General features: G+C 37.8%; 1 protein-coding gene across 1 annotated transcript; it reads right to left on the bottom strand.

The window, feature by feature from the left end:
• Positions 1 to 11,466: 11,466 nt before the first annotated feature.
• Positions 11,467 to 13,436, bottom strand: kbtbd13b (kelch repeat and BTB domain containing 13b). Its single transcript, XM_065292407.2, has one exon. It carries the CDS (start codon positions 13,225 to 13,227, stop codon positions 11,866 to 11,868), a length of 1,362 nt encoding a protein of 453 aa, XP_065148479.1. The 5' UTR covers positions 13,228 to 13,436; the 3' UTR covers positions 11,467 to 11,865.
• Between the last annotated feature and the right edge of the window lie 7,190 nt (positions 13,437 to 20,626).

The following is a 20,626-nucleotide window of genomic DNA, read 5'->3' on the forward strand; positions in this document are numbered from 1 at the left end:
AAAACATTTCAGCTTAAAAATTTCACTTAGTGAGAAAATGTAAGTTTAAAAAAAAATCAAATTTTTAGGCACTACCAACTAAACTCTATTGGCTATTTTAATAAGGGGGAGAGCCACTTAATATGCCCGCACCTGTTTCAGTGAAGAATATGTTAAGTAATAAACAAAGTGTCACATTTCAATAAAAAAGTGATTTTTTATTATTTATAAATGAATTAAATCAATATTACATCACTGCTCATTTGCATAAATGTAAACTTTTTTATTATTTTTACATTAATTAAAACATTTCAGCTTAAAATTTTCACTTAAAGTGAGAAAATTTTAGTTTTAAAAAAATCACATTTTTAGGCACTACCAACTAAACTCTATTGGCTATTTTAAAAAGGGGGAGAGCCACTTAATATGCCCACCCTAACTGTTTCAGTGAAGAATATGTTAAGTAATAAACAAAGTGTCACATTTCAAAGAAGTGCACGGTCATTATAGATTAAAAAAATAAGTTTTACAATCTAATATTGATCTAAAATTAAAAACAATAAATTTGTTTTGAAAACTTAAATTTTCTTACTTTAGGTGAAAATTTTAGAGTGATTTTTTATTATTTAAACATTAATTAATCAATATTACATCACTGCTCATTTGCATAAATGTAAACTTTTAAAATTATTTTTACATTTATTAAAAAATTTCAGCTTAAATTTTTCACTTAAAGTGAGAAAATTGAAGTACAAAAAAATCGAATTTTTAGGCACTACTGTACCAACTAAACGCTATTGGCTATTTTAAAAAGGGGGAGAGCCACAATATGCCCCACCCTAACTGTTTCCGTGAAAAATATGTTAAGCAATAAACAAAGTGTAGCATTTCAAAGAAGTGTCACTATAGAAAGTGAAAGCTGCTCTACACTGTAAAATATCCTTGATGCACTTAAATTTTTATGTTTAAACAACTTGACCTATTCAAGTCATTTCAACTATCTTGACCAGTGAGGAGTTGGTACACTGAAAAAACGAACTTTTTGGTGTAGTAATATTTATTAGATTAACTCTCATAATTTCTACATAATAATATTAACATTTATTGATAACTAGATTTTCCTAAGTAAAATGATGATAAATACACAATTAATTCATGTAAAAAATGAACTGTATGGGAATAGTAAGTCTTATTAGATATTCTCTTGTATTATTTAACTGTTTTATAGTCATTGCACATAGTCCTAAAATAATTAAGTAAATTTTAAATCCATTTAATAAAAAAATCTAAGTAAAATTTACTTACATTTATTTGCACATGTTGTAAGGAATACCCACAATTCTTTGCGCCTGAATATTTTTATTTTTTAAGCTTTATCACATAATAAGAACTGATAAGAACTTTAACTACTTAAATATTTGTTAGCAAAATGTCATAAAGGTTTAAGCTCTTATATTATTGATATTGTTTTGTTGTAAATAATAATTTTGTGAAGTCACCGTTCAGGTGATCAGTGTTTCTTTACATGAACCCTGTTCAGAACATTGTATTGTAATTCTCTCCACAGTGCTAATAATGCATGTCAGAAACACAGTTTGTGTGCGTTTCTGTTCAGAATCAAGTTTATTCAATGACTGACTTGTTGTCAGTCATGAATTTTGTGTTATAATGCCATTTATAACACGAAAAATAACTAGGTCCATAGAAATATGTAAAGAAAATAACAAACAGAAAATACGATTTATTTAATATTATTAGGACAGCAATGCTTCAATTTTCAAACAAAACCTAATAGACTTTACCTAAACGATTAAAATAAATCTAACTTCTAAATAAAATAATTAAGTAACATTTAATTAATTATTTAACATATGTTTTATTATGCAATTTTAAGTAAATTTTATTTGATTTTAGTAGGTAAGTTTTACTTATAAAAAAGCAGTAAATTTTACTTAAAAAAAGTTCGTGCAAATTGTTACGAGGATTTTTTAAAGTAAATTTTACAAGTTGTTTTTTTCAGTGTATACATAAAAAAGGTGTAAATAATAAAAAGGTTGAATGGGCTTAAGTTGTTAGAACTTTATTTTTATAATTTAAATTAAAGCAACTTCTAAATAGTAAAAAAATGTGAAATAACTTATTCAAGTTGTTTGAACTTAAACATTTAAGTGTAACAAGGATTTGTTTTACAATATACTTAAAAACTTAATTCAATTGGTAACACCTACAAAAAAGTAGGTTTTACAATCTAATATTGATCTAATATTAAAAACAATACATTTGTTTTGTAAACTTACATTTTCTTACACTTGTGCACTTCACACTAAAAGACAACAAGAAACAAACTAAATTAATACAGACAATGCAAAATTTCAACCAAAAACCAAATGTGCAATTTATGCATGCCGACATACTGGAAGAGGCAGTTCTAAGTGTATTGAAAGCTAGTGGCATCTAGTTAAAGTTGCTTAGCATATTAAGTTATACTGAAAAAAAAATCAAAATATGTACCCCAGCTGTCACTGTGGCAGTACCTTTTACAAAGGTTCTAATATAAACCATTAAGTAGTACAGATATATAGTACATTTGGTACCAATAAGTACCCTTAAGATACTAATATGTGCTTTTGAGTTGATAATATGAACTCTTTAGGTACAAAATCGTACTTTTTTTGAAAGAATACGGCCCCAGTGACAGATGGGTTACATATTTTGACAATTTTTTAACAATTAACAGGTTATCTTTAAACGTAAGGGGTTTTTTTTGGTGAAAGGACAATACTCCTTAGCAGTGCTGCTTATTGTATTCTGTTTTGTCTATAGTTTGCACGGAAACATTGAATACATTTTTTAAATTGTACTTGACAATAAAAAACATTTTTTGACTTTGAAAAATGTTTTGTCTGTTAACAATTCTGTAAATGACCCATTGTTTGTCATACAGATGTCGATATCCAGAAGCCACAATGATCATTGTCCTGACAGAGACAAACTCGTTCAAACCGAGTGACCTCATCAAAACAAGGAGATTGACAAAACTGTCTGCTTCCGCTGAACTTCCTGTTGTGAAGCACGGACCCTAAATCCTCCTCTGCCGTCCGGAACCTCTTCCTGTTTTTCTCACGCCTGCTGGGAGTCAGTTATTGTCATCTACCGCAGCTGAGCTCTGGTTAGACACATACTCAGATCACACACAAGCCAATGTATACACTTCATTCATCTCCCCGAATGCCAGATGTACATATCTGGGAAAATATGAAATTACAATGCCGATATTTCCAATCTCTTCCTTTCCCATTAGGAGACAACCCTGAAATAAATATTTGAAATAGTCGCATCTGCCCAAAGTAAGGAGGTCAACGAGAACACAACCCACTTGTTTTGACACGTAGCCTCGTATGTGATGATGTCACTAGGATTTGACCCTGACCAATGGCCAGCATTTCCTGCCAGCCTCAGGGCATGTGTGTCTGCTCAGATCTGTCAATGCACACATCCTGTGCACACATCAACCAATGAAGTGCTAGTCAGTCAAAACTAACTCTAGTATTGTTATCCTAAAAGCCTGGATGTTGTTACCCCAAAACAAAACTGATAAGGTCTCCATTCCTGTAGCTCAACTGGTAGAGATTGCATTAGCAATGCAAACATCATGGGTTTCTTTGCACACACATAGTGATAAAAGAAGTCTAAACAGGAAGTAATATAATATAAATACTACATAATGCAGTGGTTCCCAAACTTTTTCAGCGTGTGGCACCCCTTGTGTACGGTGCATTCTTTCGCGGCCCCCAAAAGAAAATTTGTGACAAAAAACTATTCTAAAACTCAACATTTTAATAAAAAACATTAAATTATACAAAAAAGTAGTGCTTTTGGTTAGTAGCCTTATTTTTTTTAGGTTTAATTACACAGAATTCATGATAAATTAATGTATTTCATAAAATGTAATAGAACTAGGGCCCCCCTGGCACCATCTCGTGGCCCCCAGTTTGAAAACCACTGACATAATGTAAGGAACATTCAGCAAAATGTAACTTTATATAAATTTATATAAAACACTAGTATTTAAAACATCTGTACATTTAATATAACATAATGCATTTGCGTGTCATTAAATACAGTGTCCATCCATGCCATTGGTGCACCAACATGACCTCCGCCAGTCCTTATTGTATTATAAAGTGGGCGAGTTGTACTCATATATTTTGCTAAAGTCTAGACGTGGGTGCTTACTAATGTAGATGCTCGGGCCAAAAATACATGAGTGGCTCTTATTACACAAGGCCAATTGAGCTGTAATGGTATGCGCCTTATTCGCTCATCCCTAAATGTAGAAGGTAAAAGACTGCATGTACTCTCCATACACGAGGCCGTGGCCTAAGCCAAAGCATTACCCCAATAAACTTGTGCATGCAAATCTGACTGTGGCTGTTATTATTCAAGGGAAAGCAGCAGAAAGCGAAATATCATTACCATTTTGAAATGTCATTCTGAAATGATTTGAATAAATATTACTCATGCTGTTTCACCATAAGGGTTGTCTGGCCTGGCACAAATTGTGCTTTATTAAGAGACCTCGCGTTCCCTGTGAAGCAAAGCAATGTAGCTGCTACCTTCAGTGCATAGTGGACAGATGCACAGATATAAATGTGCCCTCAAAAACAGCCTGACCTCAAATGACTGCCTTCGAGTTAAGAATAATGCACAATGGGAACGACTCTGTGCATTGTTGTGAGGGAGTCATTGTGGTCTCTTGGATGTTGTTACTGAAAGACAAAGCATAAGAAGACTTTTAATAAAACTTATTTGTATCAATCTGCTTTGAATAAGTGACGTTCAATAGGCCAGCATTCAATCACCAAAGGCAAACTGAAACCAAAACAAACTTTGTGACTTTAAACTTTGCAAACAAATTGTTTACATTGGGGCAAGTCCTTACTATTGGAAACAGCGTAGTAAGATGTAAATCGGGATGTTCAGAATCATGGGAATTAAAAGGTTCGCCGCGGCCCCAGGATGTGAAATCGTGTGCTGATTTGAATAGGGAAATAATTCAACAACTTTATTAAGTTTAACAAATGTAGTTCACAATTTTAATAAGCATTTTGCCCAAGAAAAACTTGTAAAACTGCATGTTGCATTATTTTATTATAGGGATAGTTCACCCAAAAATGATTTACTCATCCTGAAGTTCATACAAACCTGTTTACTCTCTTTGTTTTGCTGAACACAAAGGAAGATATTTGTATTCAAGAAGGAAACAGAAGCACCATTGACTTTCATAGGAAAGAAAAATACTTTCGTTTGTGTAGTAGATCAAAATAAATTATAAAGATTTGAAGGTGAGCAGTGGCAGCCGGTGACTTTTTCGCAAGGGCGCACGATGCGAAGTTCATCACAACATGTATGTAGCCCGTCATGTGTGTGGTGCGTAATTTCAAAATATGTGTTTGGCGCGTTGAGTGAACCTATGTGCATCACGTGTCTTGTCAAAATAACCCCGGATTTCCACCGACTGCGGAACGGCTGCGGATCCGTTGCGGAACGGCGGCGGAGTCAATCGGTTTCCATTCAAGTCAATGTGTGTATTTCCACTGACTGCGCTCCGAATCCGTCACAGCTCCGGCCATCCGCAGCCCTCCAGCACAAATACGCAGAGCTTCTATTTTTGACGGATGCCGGACAGCTCCGCAGGGCGGAGCCATGACTTTATCGCGTGATCATACCTGAATTCGCGAGATCTCGTGTTTTTTTCCCTTTGTTAAATCTTTGCAATACAAACATTACAAAGTCATTAATATAGAAAAAACAAATAATAGACAAGAACAGAGCTATGGGTAGTTAAATGATAAAGTATATGGTATAATAAATACATTAAAGACAGAACATAAATAAATGGTTTTAGCAGCTTTCTTAATTTTTGAATTTTGGATGGATTTGATGTACTGCTCTGTCTACGCGAGATCTCGTGTTGTGATCTGGGCTGGTTTGTTAAAACGTCATAATTCAAGTCATAATTGGCGGAGACATAACTAGGTATCGCGCGATCATCACGTGAATTTGCGAGACCTCATGGGTCCTCGTCACTTCAGCACGCAGCCGCTCTGCAACCAATCCGGAACTGGTGGGTATTGACGGACGGCCGAGTGCGGAGCCGTAACGCAGCGGAGCAGATCTGCAGCCGCTCGGCAGTCAGTGGAAATCCGGCGTAAGTGCCTGTAGATGTGTCTAACTGTGGGTTCACACCAGAAGCGAGTTCAATGATTTGCGTGAGTAGATTACATACAAAGTCAATGTAAAGATGCGATCAGATGCGTCCTCGATGCGAATGACGCCATATAGGCAGCGTGTTTGCCGCAAAAACACGCATTATTCACCTCAAACGTGTCTTCGCCCAAGTTGAAAATATTCTACTCGAGCAAAAATTTGCATGACACAAAGTTAAATCCCGCAAGTAATCTAGAGCAAGTAACGCGATGCCCCGCGTTTGGTGTGTTCGCATAAAGGGTTTATGACAGAAAAGACGCTCGCGTTTGCCAAATACTCGCATAATCTCATGCATAATCAGAGCTTACTGAGTGTCTTGCGTGTATTTTGCGAACGTGAGCGTCTCTTTTATCATAAACGGTTTTGATGCGTGTGCAACAAGCACTTATTTTGACAAAACACGTGATGCAGATGGTTCACATGATGCAACTAACACATATTTTGAAAACACAAGTAACACACATGACACTCTGAACACATAATTTGAATTTGCGTCCCTCAGAAGAGCAGTCACGAGCGCCACTGAGGGTGAGTAAATGATGACATAATTTAAATTTTTTGGGTGAACTACCCCTTTAAGTTCGCTTTTCTTATTTGATAAATATATTACTTCATGGTTTTGTCATTACATAATTGTACTTTGTTGTTTTGCATCATATACTAGTAAAAAAATCCAGAGACCTAGCATTACTTTTGTATTTAGATGTTAGTTTTGCTTCTTCCTACATTACGTTTTCAAAATTGTACTTTGTAGTAACTCCTAAAAAAATTACCAGCCAGCGTGGATTAACTCTTTTTGAAACTCTTTGTTCATTTCGATGTCGCCTTTGTCTATCCAGTAGCAATGCTAGATGTACTGTAAGTGAGATTTCTGACACTGAGTAACAACAAGGCACACGTTGTGACAGATCGTGCCTGTTCTCTGTGTACAAGTGTGTGATATTGCACTAGCTGTACTGAGATATCATCCTGTTGAGTTCCTGGCATGATTCAGAAGAGCCACCACAGCCTGGCAACAAATGATCTGTCCTGAAGTGACCCACATGATTCTATTTCCAGTTTCAAACGCTTTTAGCTCTTACCCACGGAGTCGTTCCACTTGCTTGTGCTTGGCAGTAAAATTACTAGCTCGTTGGCTCTATCTGTTATTCATTCCTACCGACTGCTTGTCAGAATGTATTATAACTGAAGGTCTTCTGTAGATTTGTGTCACTGCAGTGCATAATAGAACTGCTGAGCTGGGCTGGAAAGAGTTATACCCACTGTTAATGATCGCTCGTGTTTACCAAACAAATTATGAAGCAGTTAAAGGCAGAAGTTGAATCCGAACACTTTTGCCAGATAAACCACAATGTTTATGATGATATTCTTTCCGATTTTACATAATATTCAACTTTTGTATGAAATATCGGAGCATGACAAAACTGTTAAGTATTAAAAATAAGTAAAGAATACGTCACCTTTTTTGGGAGGAGGGTAGATATATTTCTAAGGTGCTATTGACATGAAATGTTCACCAGATGTTGGTAACAACCCATGCAATCCACTCATGCAAATTAATCACACCATAGATGTCCATACATTAAGTTATGCGTTATCACACTCTAAAAAAACAAACGGTGCTATATAGCACCAAAACAATTGCTTTGGATCGTAACGATAGAAGAACCATTTAGTGCCATATAGCACCGGTGAAGAACCAGTGAAGCACCAGTGAAGCACCAGTGAAGCACCAGTGTAGAACCATATAGGGGCCATATAGCACCACATATGGTTCTACATAGCACTATATGGTGCTTCACTGGTGCTTCACTGGTGCTTCACTGGTTCTTCACCGGTGCTATATGGCACTAAAAATGGTTCTTCTATCGTTACGATCCAAAGCAACTGTTTTGGTGCTATATAGCACCGTTTGTTTTTTAGAGTGCATGTAAAATGACACATTCAAAAGTATTGGATCCCTACGGAGCCCGTCTCATGACATTGTAAAAAAAAAATTTTTTTAATCGTGGCCACGAATTAGGAATTTGTTCCCACGAATTATAAAATTGTGGCCACGTTTTAGTAATTTGTTCCCTTGTTTAAGCTTAATCGTGCCCATGTTTTATTAACTCGTTCCCTCGATTAAGTTAAATCGTGGCAACGTTTTATTATTTAGTGCCCAGAATTTCATTTAAACCATCGGGAATTAACACAATGCTAACACATCTATTAAAAGATCAAATTCACTATAGACATTTTTTTTGTTCCGGGCTATTCTGCACACAAATTAATAAAACTGTATATGAAGTATGACTCATTAATAAGGTGTATAGTAAACTTGATCTTTAAATAGCACTGTATTTATGCATTAAGCGTCACGTTAATGTCCCAATGTTTTTTTTTATTATTCCGGACAGGAATGAATAAAACGGTTTAAGACCCAAGATGTATGAATTTGGGCCCGGTTGCATAAAGCACCTTAAGTTTTTCCCTTAAGTATGACACTTAAGGTGTAAATTCCCCTTAACTACTGTAAGATAATAATTAAAGAGTTTTTATAATCCCTTAAACGGTTCTCTTAGGTAAGGGTAATCGTTAAGTGTTTCATGACAGCGACCCAGGTTTGTTGTTATAAAATACTATTGTTGCCATGGAGACGCAACAGAAAAAACTTAAGGGTTTTCCTGCAACACCCTTAAGTTTAAGGGAAACATAAGGGTGAACTTAAGGGAAAATTACACTTAAGGTGCTTTATGCAACCGGGCCTTGATCCTTATATAGCACTGTATCAATGCGTTAGCTCACCTTATGTCCCAATGTTTTTTATGAAATTCTGGGAAGCAGTAAATAAAACTGTACGAGCCATAAGGTGTTTGAATTTTATTCTTAATAGCAATGAATTAATGCATTGAGCTGCGATAAGCACCACTAATCCGATGATTTTAATGAAATTCTTGGCAGTAATTTATAAAACTGCATTTATATGGGTCATTAATAATGTCTATAGTGAATTTGATCTTTTAATAGATGTGTTAGCATTGTGTTAATGTCCCGATGGTTTAAATGAAATTCTGGGCACTAATTCTTAAAACGTGGCCACGATTTAACTTAATTGAGGGAACGAGTTAATAAAACTTGTGCACGATTTAGCTTAAACAAGGGAACGAATTACTAAAACATGGGCACGGTTTAGCTTAAACGAGGGAACGAATTATTAAAACGTGGGCACGGTTTAGCTTAAACGAGGGAACGAATTATTAAAACGTGGGCACGATTTAGCTTAAATGAGGGAACGAATTACTAAAACGTGGCCACGATTAAAAAAAAAAAAGTTTTAGCATGTCATGAGACGGGCTCCGTACCCTGTAGAAAAGGAGGTGGAAAAGGCATGGAAAGCCAAGACAGTCAGTAATAAAAGGCAATCCTGTCCCTTGTCAGTGCAAATAATAACAGCTGGTTCCGTCTCAACTGATGGCATATAAAATAGTGTGACATTACCAACACTGTAAAAAATACACAGAATTTTGTCAAATTAACAAATACATATACATAGAGTTTGGTTCCGAAACGCAATAAACGTCATTTAAAAAAAAGGTATTAAACAGTAAATTTTCCTCATATACTTTGTACTTCGTGAACAACAAACAAACATAAACAAAATAGTAATTTTGATGGCATTGATAAACCTGTGGTGGTTTTCTGTGGCGGGGCAGAAACACAAGCCATCAAAAACAAATAATTTACGTGAGAGGCACTCGGGACGAATGAAAAATGCCGGCTGTTGCTTGTTCTCACACGACAGCATCAAGCTTCTGTCATGCTAACACATTGACCCCAAGGGATCTTATGAAAAACTTTTCATTATTTTATTCGAAGTCAACAAAAATCGAGCAGGACCAAAACATTTTACAGCTGATCACTGTCAGTGTATACCACTAGTCAACTAAATAAATATAACATGGCAAAGATGAATGCACATTTATATATTGATTCAATAGGGATGTAACGACTAAATCGAAATCGATTCTGAATCGCAAGGCTGTGATTCTTTGTTTCATGCACAGCTTGTGCGTATACTACGGCATTTGGTCAGTAGGAAGTCCTCATCAATCTAAAGTCATTAATGGTTTATTGAGAAAATGCACATTTGCACGATTAATCGTTACAGCCCTATGATTCAATGAATTTATTGCATTTTGCAGAAAAAAGAATCAGTTTTTATAATAAATCTTTGAAAATCAAGTTATGGATTTGAATTTTTTGTTTTATAACTTATAACCTTAAGATGCTATCTGAAAGTTTGTAACAGAAAATAGTGGTTTTCATCTTGTCACTTTCTTGGTATAGAAAACCAATTTTTCCCCAAATTAGTCAAAATGGATTTATTGCGTTTTGGGACCAAACACTTCATATATATGTTACTTTAACTTAAAACAACTGACAAAAATGGTGACGTGGTCAATACTTACCCGCTGTGTATTTTATTATATAAGTATTTTTTAGTTGCGAAAGAAAACTGGCAAATGTTAAATCACTATTTTTCATGTTAAGTCATGTTTTGTCAATGTCATAAATCATTTGAAAATATATGGATCTAAACCTGTAAATTAGGAAAATAACATTAACCGTGATGTCCTAAAGGTATTTAAAGCTTCACATGATTACTGGATGAGAATATCACCTCCTAAATATATTTTATGCCTTGTATTTGGCATTTTTTACATTTCATGAATGCGTTAGCATTTAGCCTAACCCCATTAATTTCTTAAGTGTGGTGCCACAAAATAAAATGTGATGATTTTTAAGTGGATAAAAAATAAGAACTATATTATATGTTGGAAGAGCACTTAGTTTGCAGCACTTCGACCCAGTAACATCATCACTCCGGACTACTTCACCCTAGGTTGGCCATTCGTGCCAGTTACGCCGGACACGTCCCGAACATGTTTTTGGGTTCGTTCTCCATAAGTCGTGTTGGTCGACCGCATACGTCATCAAGGTTTAATATTTCGGGTTTAATTTCAGAAAAGCAACCGTTACATTTCAAGGTAAGAATGAAACTACAATGATTTTATGTCTTAAAATAAATAAATCTTAATTTTTTTATGTATTTTAACTGAAATGTGAGAATCTTGATGACGTATGCGGTCGAGCAACGTGACTTCCGGAGAACGAACCCGAAAACATCACCACGTTTTATTTTGTGCCCCCATACTTACTCGTGTAACTACTTTAAATAGGGAAAACATGGAAGTGTTTGGTTGCTTCTAAATTCACCCCTGTTTGGATCCTAAGGAATGAATGGGGCTAGGCTAAATGCTAACACATTCACGACGTGCTGTACAAAGATTAAGTGTACGCATTGAAAAAAGATAGGTGTGTATTAATTTGTCCAAGTTGAGGTAGAAACATACTAAAAATTGAAAAACGGTGGTGTTTTCCTTTAACAGCACTTTAAAAAATAATGTTCTGAATTACAGTACAGTTAGTATGGCTAATTTATACATTTTATTTGATATTTAGATAACTTGCGACATAAAGTCATAGTAAAATTTCTCAATTAAATATTTTTAATATTGAATATTTCAAGAATTAAGAATTATGATATACAATCCATTGCTACTGTGGCTATGGTCATTTAAGACATAATTCCACATTTTTCCTTTCATTTGGGATCCTCAGTAGAAACGTCCACACGGATCCATTCCTGGGAAAACCCTGCATCTGGTTACGTGGTTTCCACGTGTTTCCGTCGATGGTGTACTCCAGTGTCATGGTACGGTTTAGTGTGAACACAGAGTCTCCTCTGACTACTGAAGTAAACAGTGCCCCTTTGCTGTTGCCATAGTGACCAGGCATAGACGTCCATTGACCTGTGGTGATGTTGTAGCAGTCCATCAAACATCGTAGAAAGTCATCCTTTGGAGTGTTGCGTATCACGTAGAGGTTGTCCCTGTGTGCCACCATATAGTGTACATAGCTCTGATGCTTTAGCAATTTAGTGACCAGAACCCACGTGTCCTTCTTTGGGATGTATTCGTAGATTTCATTAGTCTCCATTGGCTTCCACAGACAAACAAAAATCCGGCTCATAGACTTAGCGCATGCTACCCCAGCTACTGGCCTTGGTAAGTGTGAAACGAAGGACCATTCCTTTGTGACGACGTTGTATTTTTCGACTGAGGAAATGGTTCTTCTTTCTGATTCTCCTCCAATGGCATAAAGGCAATCTTCTAACCCGATTAGGGTTAGGTTGTACCGTGGCTGTCTGGGACCTGGCAGTAATCCCCAGGTATCAGTAACAACATCGTAGCAAAAGCTGGCATCGACGGCCCTCTTGTCAAAGCCGTGCACACCTCCAACAATGTAAAGTTTGTTGTCCAAAACAGTAACACCAGCCAAAGAAGTACTGGCCTCCATGGGCAAGGCCGTGAGGACCTTCCAATCTTTCTCATCTTCGTCGAGGTAACATACTGTCCTCGTGGCAGCCATAGGAACCTCTTCGGCAGCACAAGAAGAGTGTGAACCCACAGCTACAAAAACACTAGGAACCTGAGAGTCCACATATTCAATCATTTCCTGAGGAAGGCCGCTCAACTCCTCCTGTAGGTCACTGTATATATTGCGAATGAACTGCGCTGACATCTCGTGGAGTCTCCATAAGCCGTAAGTGGCTGAAGCTTGGTACATTAGTAAGCAATTGTCAGAGCTGAGAAGATCCTGAAGATGCTTGGCAAGAGGTTCTGACTGGAAGAATGCAGCACATTCAATGGCCTCCAATATCTCATCATCGCTCAGCGCCGGTCTCTCACCGCCGGCCACCGCCAACATGATTAAAAACCCTCGAGCGTGGAGGTTTTTCACGTGAATTTCTTCTTGATGGCACTCTACCATCCCTGATCTGTAAAGTGCCCTGAAATACTCGCAATCTCTTAGCAGTAGAGATTTGTTCGTTTCAAAGACGCTGTCTCCAACTCGTACCTTGACAATCTCCATGTTTAGTAGCTGAGGTCAATTTGAACTCGTCCTCTGGCTATAAATACTCATGACTGTTTAAAATCCATTTTAATCTGCCAGCATTATCTGGTGAGCAATTACCTAGACCAAAAAAAGTATAAAAAGCTTTTAAAACTTACTGGGTTAAGCATTTACACAGACATTTCTCTTCCGTGTCAGTTAACAAAACTGTCGTCCCTCCAGCTGGCACGTGGTGTTCTCAAGTCCAGTTTTGTAACTAATATAGCATTGCCTATAGATAGCATCATTGGCTTGTGACAGATGCTTAACAGATATTAACAATGGCATGACTGTGAAAAAAATACAAAATTGAAGTCAATTGTAGTGCCTTCTTATTATTGTAGTTGAGTTTGCTTTTGTTGAGCTTGCTTTTGAACCCGGTTCATACTGGTGGATGATAAAACTGTTAAAGAAACCCATAGGCTTACATTTAAGAAGAGACCCGAGTCATTTCCAAGCATCAGAATATTACAGAGACATTCACACGACAGCGTGTACTTGAAATGCACCTATTTCATTTATAAAAAAACATGTTATTTTGTGAATGTGGTATAATACAATGTGTTCGTGTGGTTTATGGTTTAAAAAAACATTATTTTCCACATACCATACATTTTTGTAGCTCCAGATTTCACTCTCTTCCTGAAACGTACGGATTTGAAAGCTCTGTGTCCCTGATTGGCCAGCTAATCTGTACGTTGTGAGTGGTCTGAATACCTCTGACATCAGCCGGAAACATGACGCTCCTTACCATGTTTGAAAGATTTGCGCACAATGCAATGCTAACAGGAGTTAACTTACAGGCTGTGAGTCTGAAGCGGAATTATGATAATGTCGGTCTTTACTACATCACCAATCCCAGGAAGTAAACTGCCTACAATCCGTGTGTTTGTTGTAGTGCAAGAAAGCAATTTAGGTTGGAGACGATCGGGTATGTTTTGCATATCATTGTCGTATTAATACACACTTACACATCAAAGGACATGTAAAAACGTGAATCAGACAATAGGTGCTCTTTAAAACAGAAAGCTGTCTTTGCGCTTTTTGAAATATTTGTGGACAAACCAAAATATGACTAAAAACCCTGTATAATGCATGCCAGGCATGGGCACAGAATACACAGGTACACGTGGGACATGCTCCCACCAAACTTTTAAACAAAGATAATTATGTCCCCCACACTGTCCAACTCGAGTTCTGGCTAAAGGGGATACAGCTACCATAAAATCTCACAAAATGTTGGTATTAGGGTTAGGTTTGGGGGTAGTATTAGGCTGACCATAATGGCCATAATGTTGCATCTCAAGGCTTCAGAGTGCTAACTGAGTTCATGTTTTTTTTTTTACTGATATATTTACTCAAAGCTAAAAATGGCATGATTTTTCTCATAAACACACTTTGTTTTAAGTGAAATTAAGCACTATTTTAATAATTAACTCTGTATTGTACTCTTATGCTAGCTGTTTCTAATGGTAATCAACAACGGACAAAGAAAAAAACATTAATTAGTCTCATATATACATATATGTAAGACAACTCTACTGATCTACTGAACCCACTGATCTACATAAATGACTGGATTGCGCATAGAGTATATATACACTCACCTAAAGGATTATTAGGAACACCATACTAATACTGTGTTTGACCCCCTTTCGCCTTCAGAACTGCCTTAATTCTACTTGGCATTGATTCAACAAGGTGCTAAAGGCATTCTTTAGAAATGTTGGCCCATATTGATAGGATAGCAACTTGCAGTTGATGGAGATTTGTGGGATGCGCATCCAGGGCATGAAGCTCCCGTTCCACCACATCCCAATGATGCTCTATTGGGTTGAGATCTGGTGACTGTGGGGGCCATTTAAGTACAGTGAACTCATTGTCATGTTCAAGAAAGCAATTTGAAATTTTTCGAGCTTTGTGACATAGTGCATTATCCTGCTGGAAGTTGCCATCAGAGGATGGGTACATGGTGGTCATAAAGGGATGGAGAAGGTCAGAAACAATGCTCAGGTAGGCCGCGGCATTTAAACGATGCCCAATTGGCACTAAGGGGCCTAAAGTGTGCCGAGAAAACATCCTCCACACCATTACACCACCAGCCTGCAAGGCATGATGGATCCATGTTCTCATTCTGTTTACGCCAAATTCTGACTCTACCATCTGAATGTCTCAACAGAAATTAAGACTCATCAGACCAGGCAACCTTTTTTCAGTCTTCAACTGTCCAATTTTAGTGAGCTCGTGCAAATTGTAGCCTCTTTTTCCCATTTGTGGTGAAGATGAGTGGTACCCGGTGGGGTCTTCTGCTGTTGTAGCCCATTCGCCTCAAGGTTGTGCGTGTTGTGGCTTCACAAATGCTTTGCTGCATACCTCGGTTGTAACGAGTGGTTATTTCAGGCAAAGTTGCTCTTCTATCAGCTTGAATCAGTCGGCACATTCTCCTCTGACCTCTAGCATCAACAAGACATTTTTTCCCACAGGACTGCCGCATACTGGATGTTTTTCCCTTTTCACACCATTCTTTGTAAACCCTAGAAATGGTTGTGCATGAAAATCCCAGTAACTGAGCAGATTGTGAAATACTCAGACCAGCCCGTCTGGCACCAACAACCATGCCACGTGCAAAATTGCTTAAATCACCTTTCTTTCCCATTCTGACATTCAGTTTGGAGTTGAGGAGATTTTCTGGACCCAGACCACACCCCTAAATGCATTAAAGCAACTGCCATGTGATTGGTTGATTAGATAATTGCATTAATGAGAAATTGAACAGGTGTTCCTAATAATCCTGTAGGTGAGTGTATGGCCACTAATGCCAGGTCAATAGTTCGGAATGTCACATTATGTCTGAACACATAAATGTATTCGCATAATGTGGCCAATTTACAAATTCACATGTTTGTATTTTATACAATCACTCAACTATCATTTTATTGCACTTTGTGAAAAGCATAACATGTTTAGTTAAAAATGGTGTGGTGTAGATGACCCCTTAGAGGTGAGCTCTTTTTTGGGTCAGAAGCAACGATCTCATTAGCAAAATACTCTAGAAATGTGGCAGTAAAATTAATATTACTATTGTGTTTTGCAAAATATGTGATATAAAATATTCTATTCTGTGCTCATCATGAAAAACATGCATTTTTAATGCCATTTTACGTATCTATTAGAGTACATCGTACAGATCACAATATATCACAATATGAGTCCTCTGCCAGCTTTAATGACAGTTAATTATCCCGCCTGCAGTGCAAGTTGTGAAGTAATTGCCGGTCAGTGGTCATGCTGAGAGGTTTATATATGTTTATCGGTGAGAGATCAGCTTGGGTTACCCCGAGTGCTCCGTTTCATTATCTACACTCACCTAGACACAGAAGCTCGACGGGTGTCCTTATGGTGTTACCATGGAAACCATCCAGCTAGTGTTTCCATTGTCTATCTAAATGTCAATAGATTTCAACCCTTGGTCTGGCCAAACACTTACAAGGCTAATGTTGTCTGCAAGACAGTTGAACTTTGACACACACACACACACACGCGGGACGCTCAGTATAACCAACCTCACGTGTCCGAGTGCTTGCAGCTGCTTTGTAATGTGAATTCTTTGTGCTTTAAATGGCCACACGTGATGGGCACAGAGGACCCTTTTGAACTATGAACCTTTTGTTTGTAATGGAAATGATTTATGTACTAGGCAAGCGTGGATGCAGACGAGTAGACAGTTTTGAGTGTAAATGTAATCAAATGTGCACCTTGTTGGAAGTTTCTCTGAACTGAATGTACGAACAAAACCAAATTCAAAGAACAAAGGGGACGGGTTGAACCATAACAAGCGAACAGGGGATCATGTGTTTATGTTCTCCGTGCTGAGTCATGGTGAGCCATGTGCAGGACCATGTGATCGCTTTGTTTTGATCATGTGATGGCAAATCCAGTGGGAGCAGGGCTAGGGATTGCACATGGTGGTGTAACTTATTATAGAAGCCTGGAGTGAATGTGCCAGCATTAATTTGGGTGTTATGTGAAGTCACGTGTAAATGAAAGAGCAAGGTTACATTTTATTTCAAAGACTTGAGTGGAAACTATTTTTAGAGTAATAATCCTGTAAAATGTCTCATATCAACTGATATATAAAAGAGATAGATCCAAAGTAAGAGAGCTTAAAATATCTGCTTTGTGTGGGTAACAACAATAGCTATGCCGGGCATGTCAGTGAATCCTATAATTTCTGTGAATGTAAATGGATGAGTAGGAGTAAACTTAGCAAACTGTGTCTGACTTTTTTGAAGAGGTCTCGGTGTGTTGTGTAACTGACTTGATGTTATAAAAGCACTGATAAAAAAAAGAAAGATCAAAGCGTGACCAAAAGCTCACCTTAATCAAAAACGGATCGATCACAATCGCAAACCACATCTACTAGAGCGTAAACAAAGGAGAGCGACTCAAATCCATTGACAAAACTTGGAAACAGTTGACTTTAAAGGAAACGTGTGGGAAGATATAAAGATAGGTGAAATTATCTCTCAATAGGAGGGAGCGTGTGGTGTTGTTACCCTACAGAAGCACATGCTGGGACCTCTCCATGACCAAACCACATCAAACCGTCTGAAAGTGTGTGCGTCGGTTCGCCTTCAGCTGCGTAGAGGAGTTCGTGACTTGGAAAACCCACTACAAAGAGGGTCGAATGAATGATCTGTTGATGATAAAAGAGATATTTACACTTTTCTACAAAAACAAGATCTACAAAGGTTATCTGGCAGGTTACTCGACACATGATATGATGTCATTTGTTGTGTTGTTTCTTAAAAGTAATGCTGCTACCTGCCTCTCTCTTTTCTTCTGTGTGTGACTCAGTGCACTTTTCGACAACGTCAATAAAGCACTTGACAGCCTCTTTAGGCCGTTTCTACGGACTGTTTATGCAATTCTTTATGGCTTGATTCGGAACGCTTCCGATTCTAATTGCGTCAATTTGTGAAATGACACCCCGTATACACTTAAGAGTTAATGATTGTGGTATTTTAATGAAGAAAACAAAGCAATCGTGGAGCCTTGATGAGTGAGCTCATTTCTTCATTGATTAGAAGAGGAACTAAACAGTGGGTTGCTTTTTAATTGCCATCTGCTTAAATGACGTTTCGGAGTGACAAGCAGATGACAGTGGGACACGACCCCAGGGTGTCCACGATATCCACCCCCACACACACAAACACATTGAAAAATGTAAATTATTTAAGTTTGTGTTATGTAGCTGCGTTTTATTTACGATAAAACAAAGGTATGACCGCTTTACCCAATGTATCATTGTGCAGCACCCTTAAGCCCAGAATATAGTCATGTTTTTTACGTGTAAGGTATGTGCACAGTCGAATGCACGGCCTTGCAAAGTATAGTTTATTTCACTGCATGCCATTGCAACAAAATAATACCATACTACTGGGCTACATAATACATTTTCATGTAGGCGCATGCGCGAACTATGCATACAATGTATGTGGTGTTTCAAAAACCCAGCAGTGCGTGTACAGTACGCGCGCACTCTTCTGATGACGAAAACTGCGTCACACGCACTGTATGCTGACCCTAAAAAAGTACTTCGACCTTTAGCAACGTAAAAATACGTAAAACATACTGTTGCTGTTCACAGTCGATCAGGGACTATTTTTTTCAGTGGAAGGAACCCTTACGAAAATTAACCATGGTTTTACTACAGTTAAAAAAACACAAAATAACCATGGATTTGAAAATAATGGTTTCCAAAAACCATGGTTAAACCATGGTTCCCTTTCGAGGGAACTTTAACGCTGCATCAGAAGCTGACGCTATGGGGAATGCCTACAGCGTGACGGCGTCTGAGTATGTATATCAAATTCGACCAATGGTTGGGGGTGAGCGCACAGACGGAAGCCAGAGACCATAAAGGCCCTGTCCCAAATGGCACACTCCGGAGTTGTGGTCCTCCTCAGAGCCCACACTTTGATGACATCATAGAGTGCAGACTTTAGGGACCCTTGATGCGAGTCCACGTGGGTGCACCAGAGTCGTGTTTTGGGACAGACTTGAGTGTCAAGAGACCGCATCAAGGGGGCAAAGGGGGCGCTGATAAGCACACTTTAAAGTGTAAAAATGACAGATGGGACATCCTACGGACTCGTAGACTAAGCGAGCACGCGCAATTTAAGTCCACGAGACCGAAAGTCCACATGAAGTGCGCCATTTGGGACAGGGCCAAATACGGTGGAAAGGAATGCCCACTTTATCTGGCATATGCCAAAGTGGGTGTACAGGCACACCGGAAGTATGGCCATGTAGACGCAGCGTCTTATTCCCTTCTCAGGGAACAAGGGTTACATACGTAACCCGGGAAGTTAGTGTAGTAAAACCATGGTCATCAATACACCAAAAAACATGGTTACTATACTTTTACCATAATGAAACCAAATTCAGTATTAAAAAATCTTAATAAAAATTGTATGCATGCACTGCCAGTTGAATTTTTGGTTTTGCTTACATTTATTTTACATTTACGTTTATTGCAGATTATTTTATCCATAGTGACTTACAGTGCTTTCCAAGCTATACATTTTATCAGCTTTGTGTGTTCCCTCATAAAAAAGGCAATGCTTTACAAGTTGTAATTTAGTTACTCATGATCTACCTACCATGAGTACATGCTTTGTAGATAAGTATAAATTGTGCCTACAGAACTAAATCTTTCAGTACATTTGCATGAAATGAATGAGATATACTAAACAAAAAGCTTCCTAGAAACTCTTTCACCATTCTTTCAAAATCCTCCCAGCTGGCTCCACATGAAGTTGGTTAAGATAATGCCCAGAGGGTGCAGTGCTATCACCTATGCAAATGATGGCTATAAAACATCTTTGCTTAACAATTAGGATCACTACATAACTCTATTTAACATTTACATAACATACTATCAAGTATGTCATGTCTCATCCAGCTCCAGTGTTAGAGCACTGCATTAGCAATGCAAAGGTTAAAGGTTTGATTTCCAGTGAACACACATACACTGTAAAACAATATTTGTTGGTTTAACTTAAAAAATAAGTTATCTGGTTGCCTTAAAATTTTGACTTGATTTAACTTAAAGGGCCCTATCTTACACCCAGCGCAATTGACTTTGTCAGTGACGCATGTATCATTCGTATTTTGCACCGGCGCACGGCAGGTTTTTCCCTCCACAGACGCACGTCAGCAAACTAGGGAATGAACTTGCGCTCCCTGGGCGGTTCAGCGCAAAAAAGGAGGCGTGTTGCGGCGCAAACCATCCCTGATGCTATTTTGCAGTTTCAAAAAACAATTGCGCCACTGACCAAAAACACTAGTCTAAAGTCAGTGGCGCGTTGCGCGT

Source organism: Paramisgurnus dabryanus, chromosome 23 (genome assembly GCF_030506205.2).
Source record: "Paramisgurnus dabryanus chromosome 23, PD_genome_1.1, whole genome shotgun sequence".
NCBI classification, from domain to species: Eukaryota; Metazoa; Chordata; class Actinopteri; order Cypriniformes; family Cobitidae; genus Paramisgurnus; species Paramisgurnus dabryanus.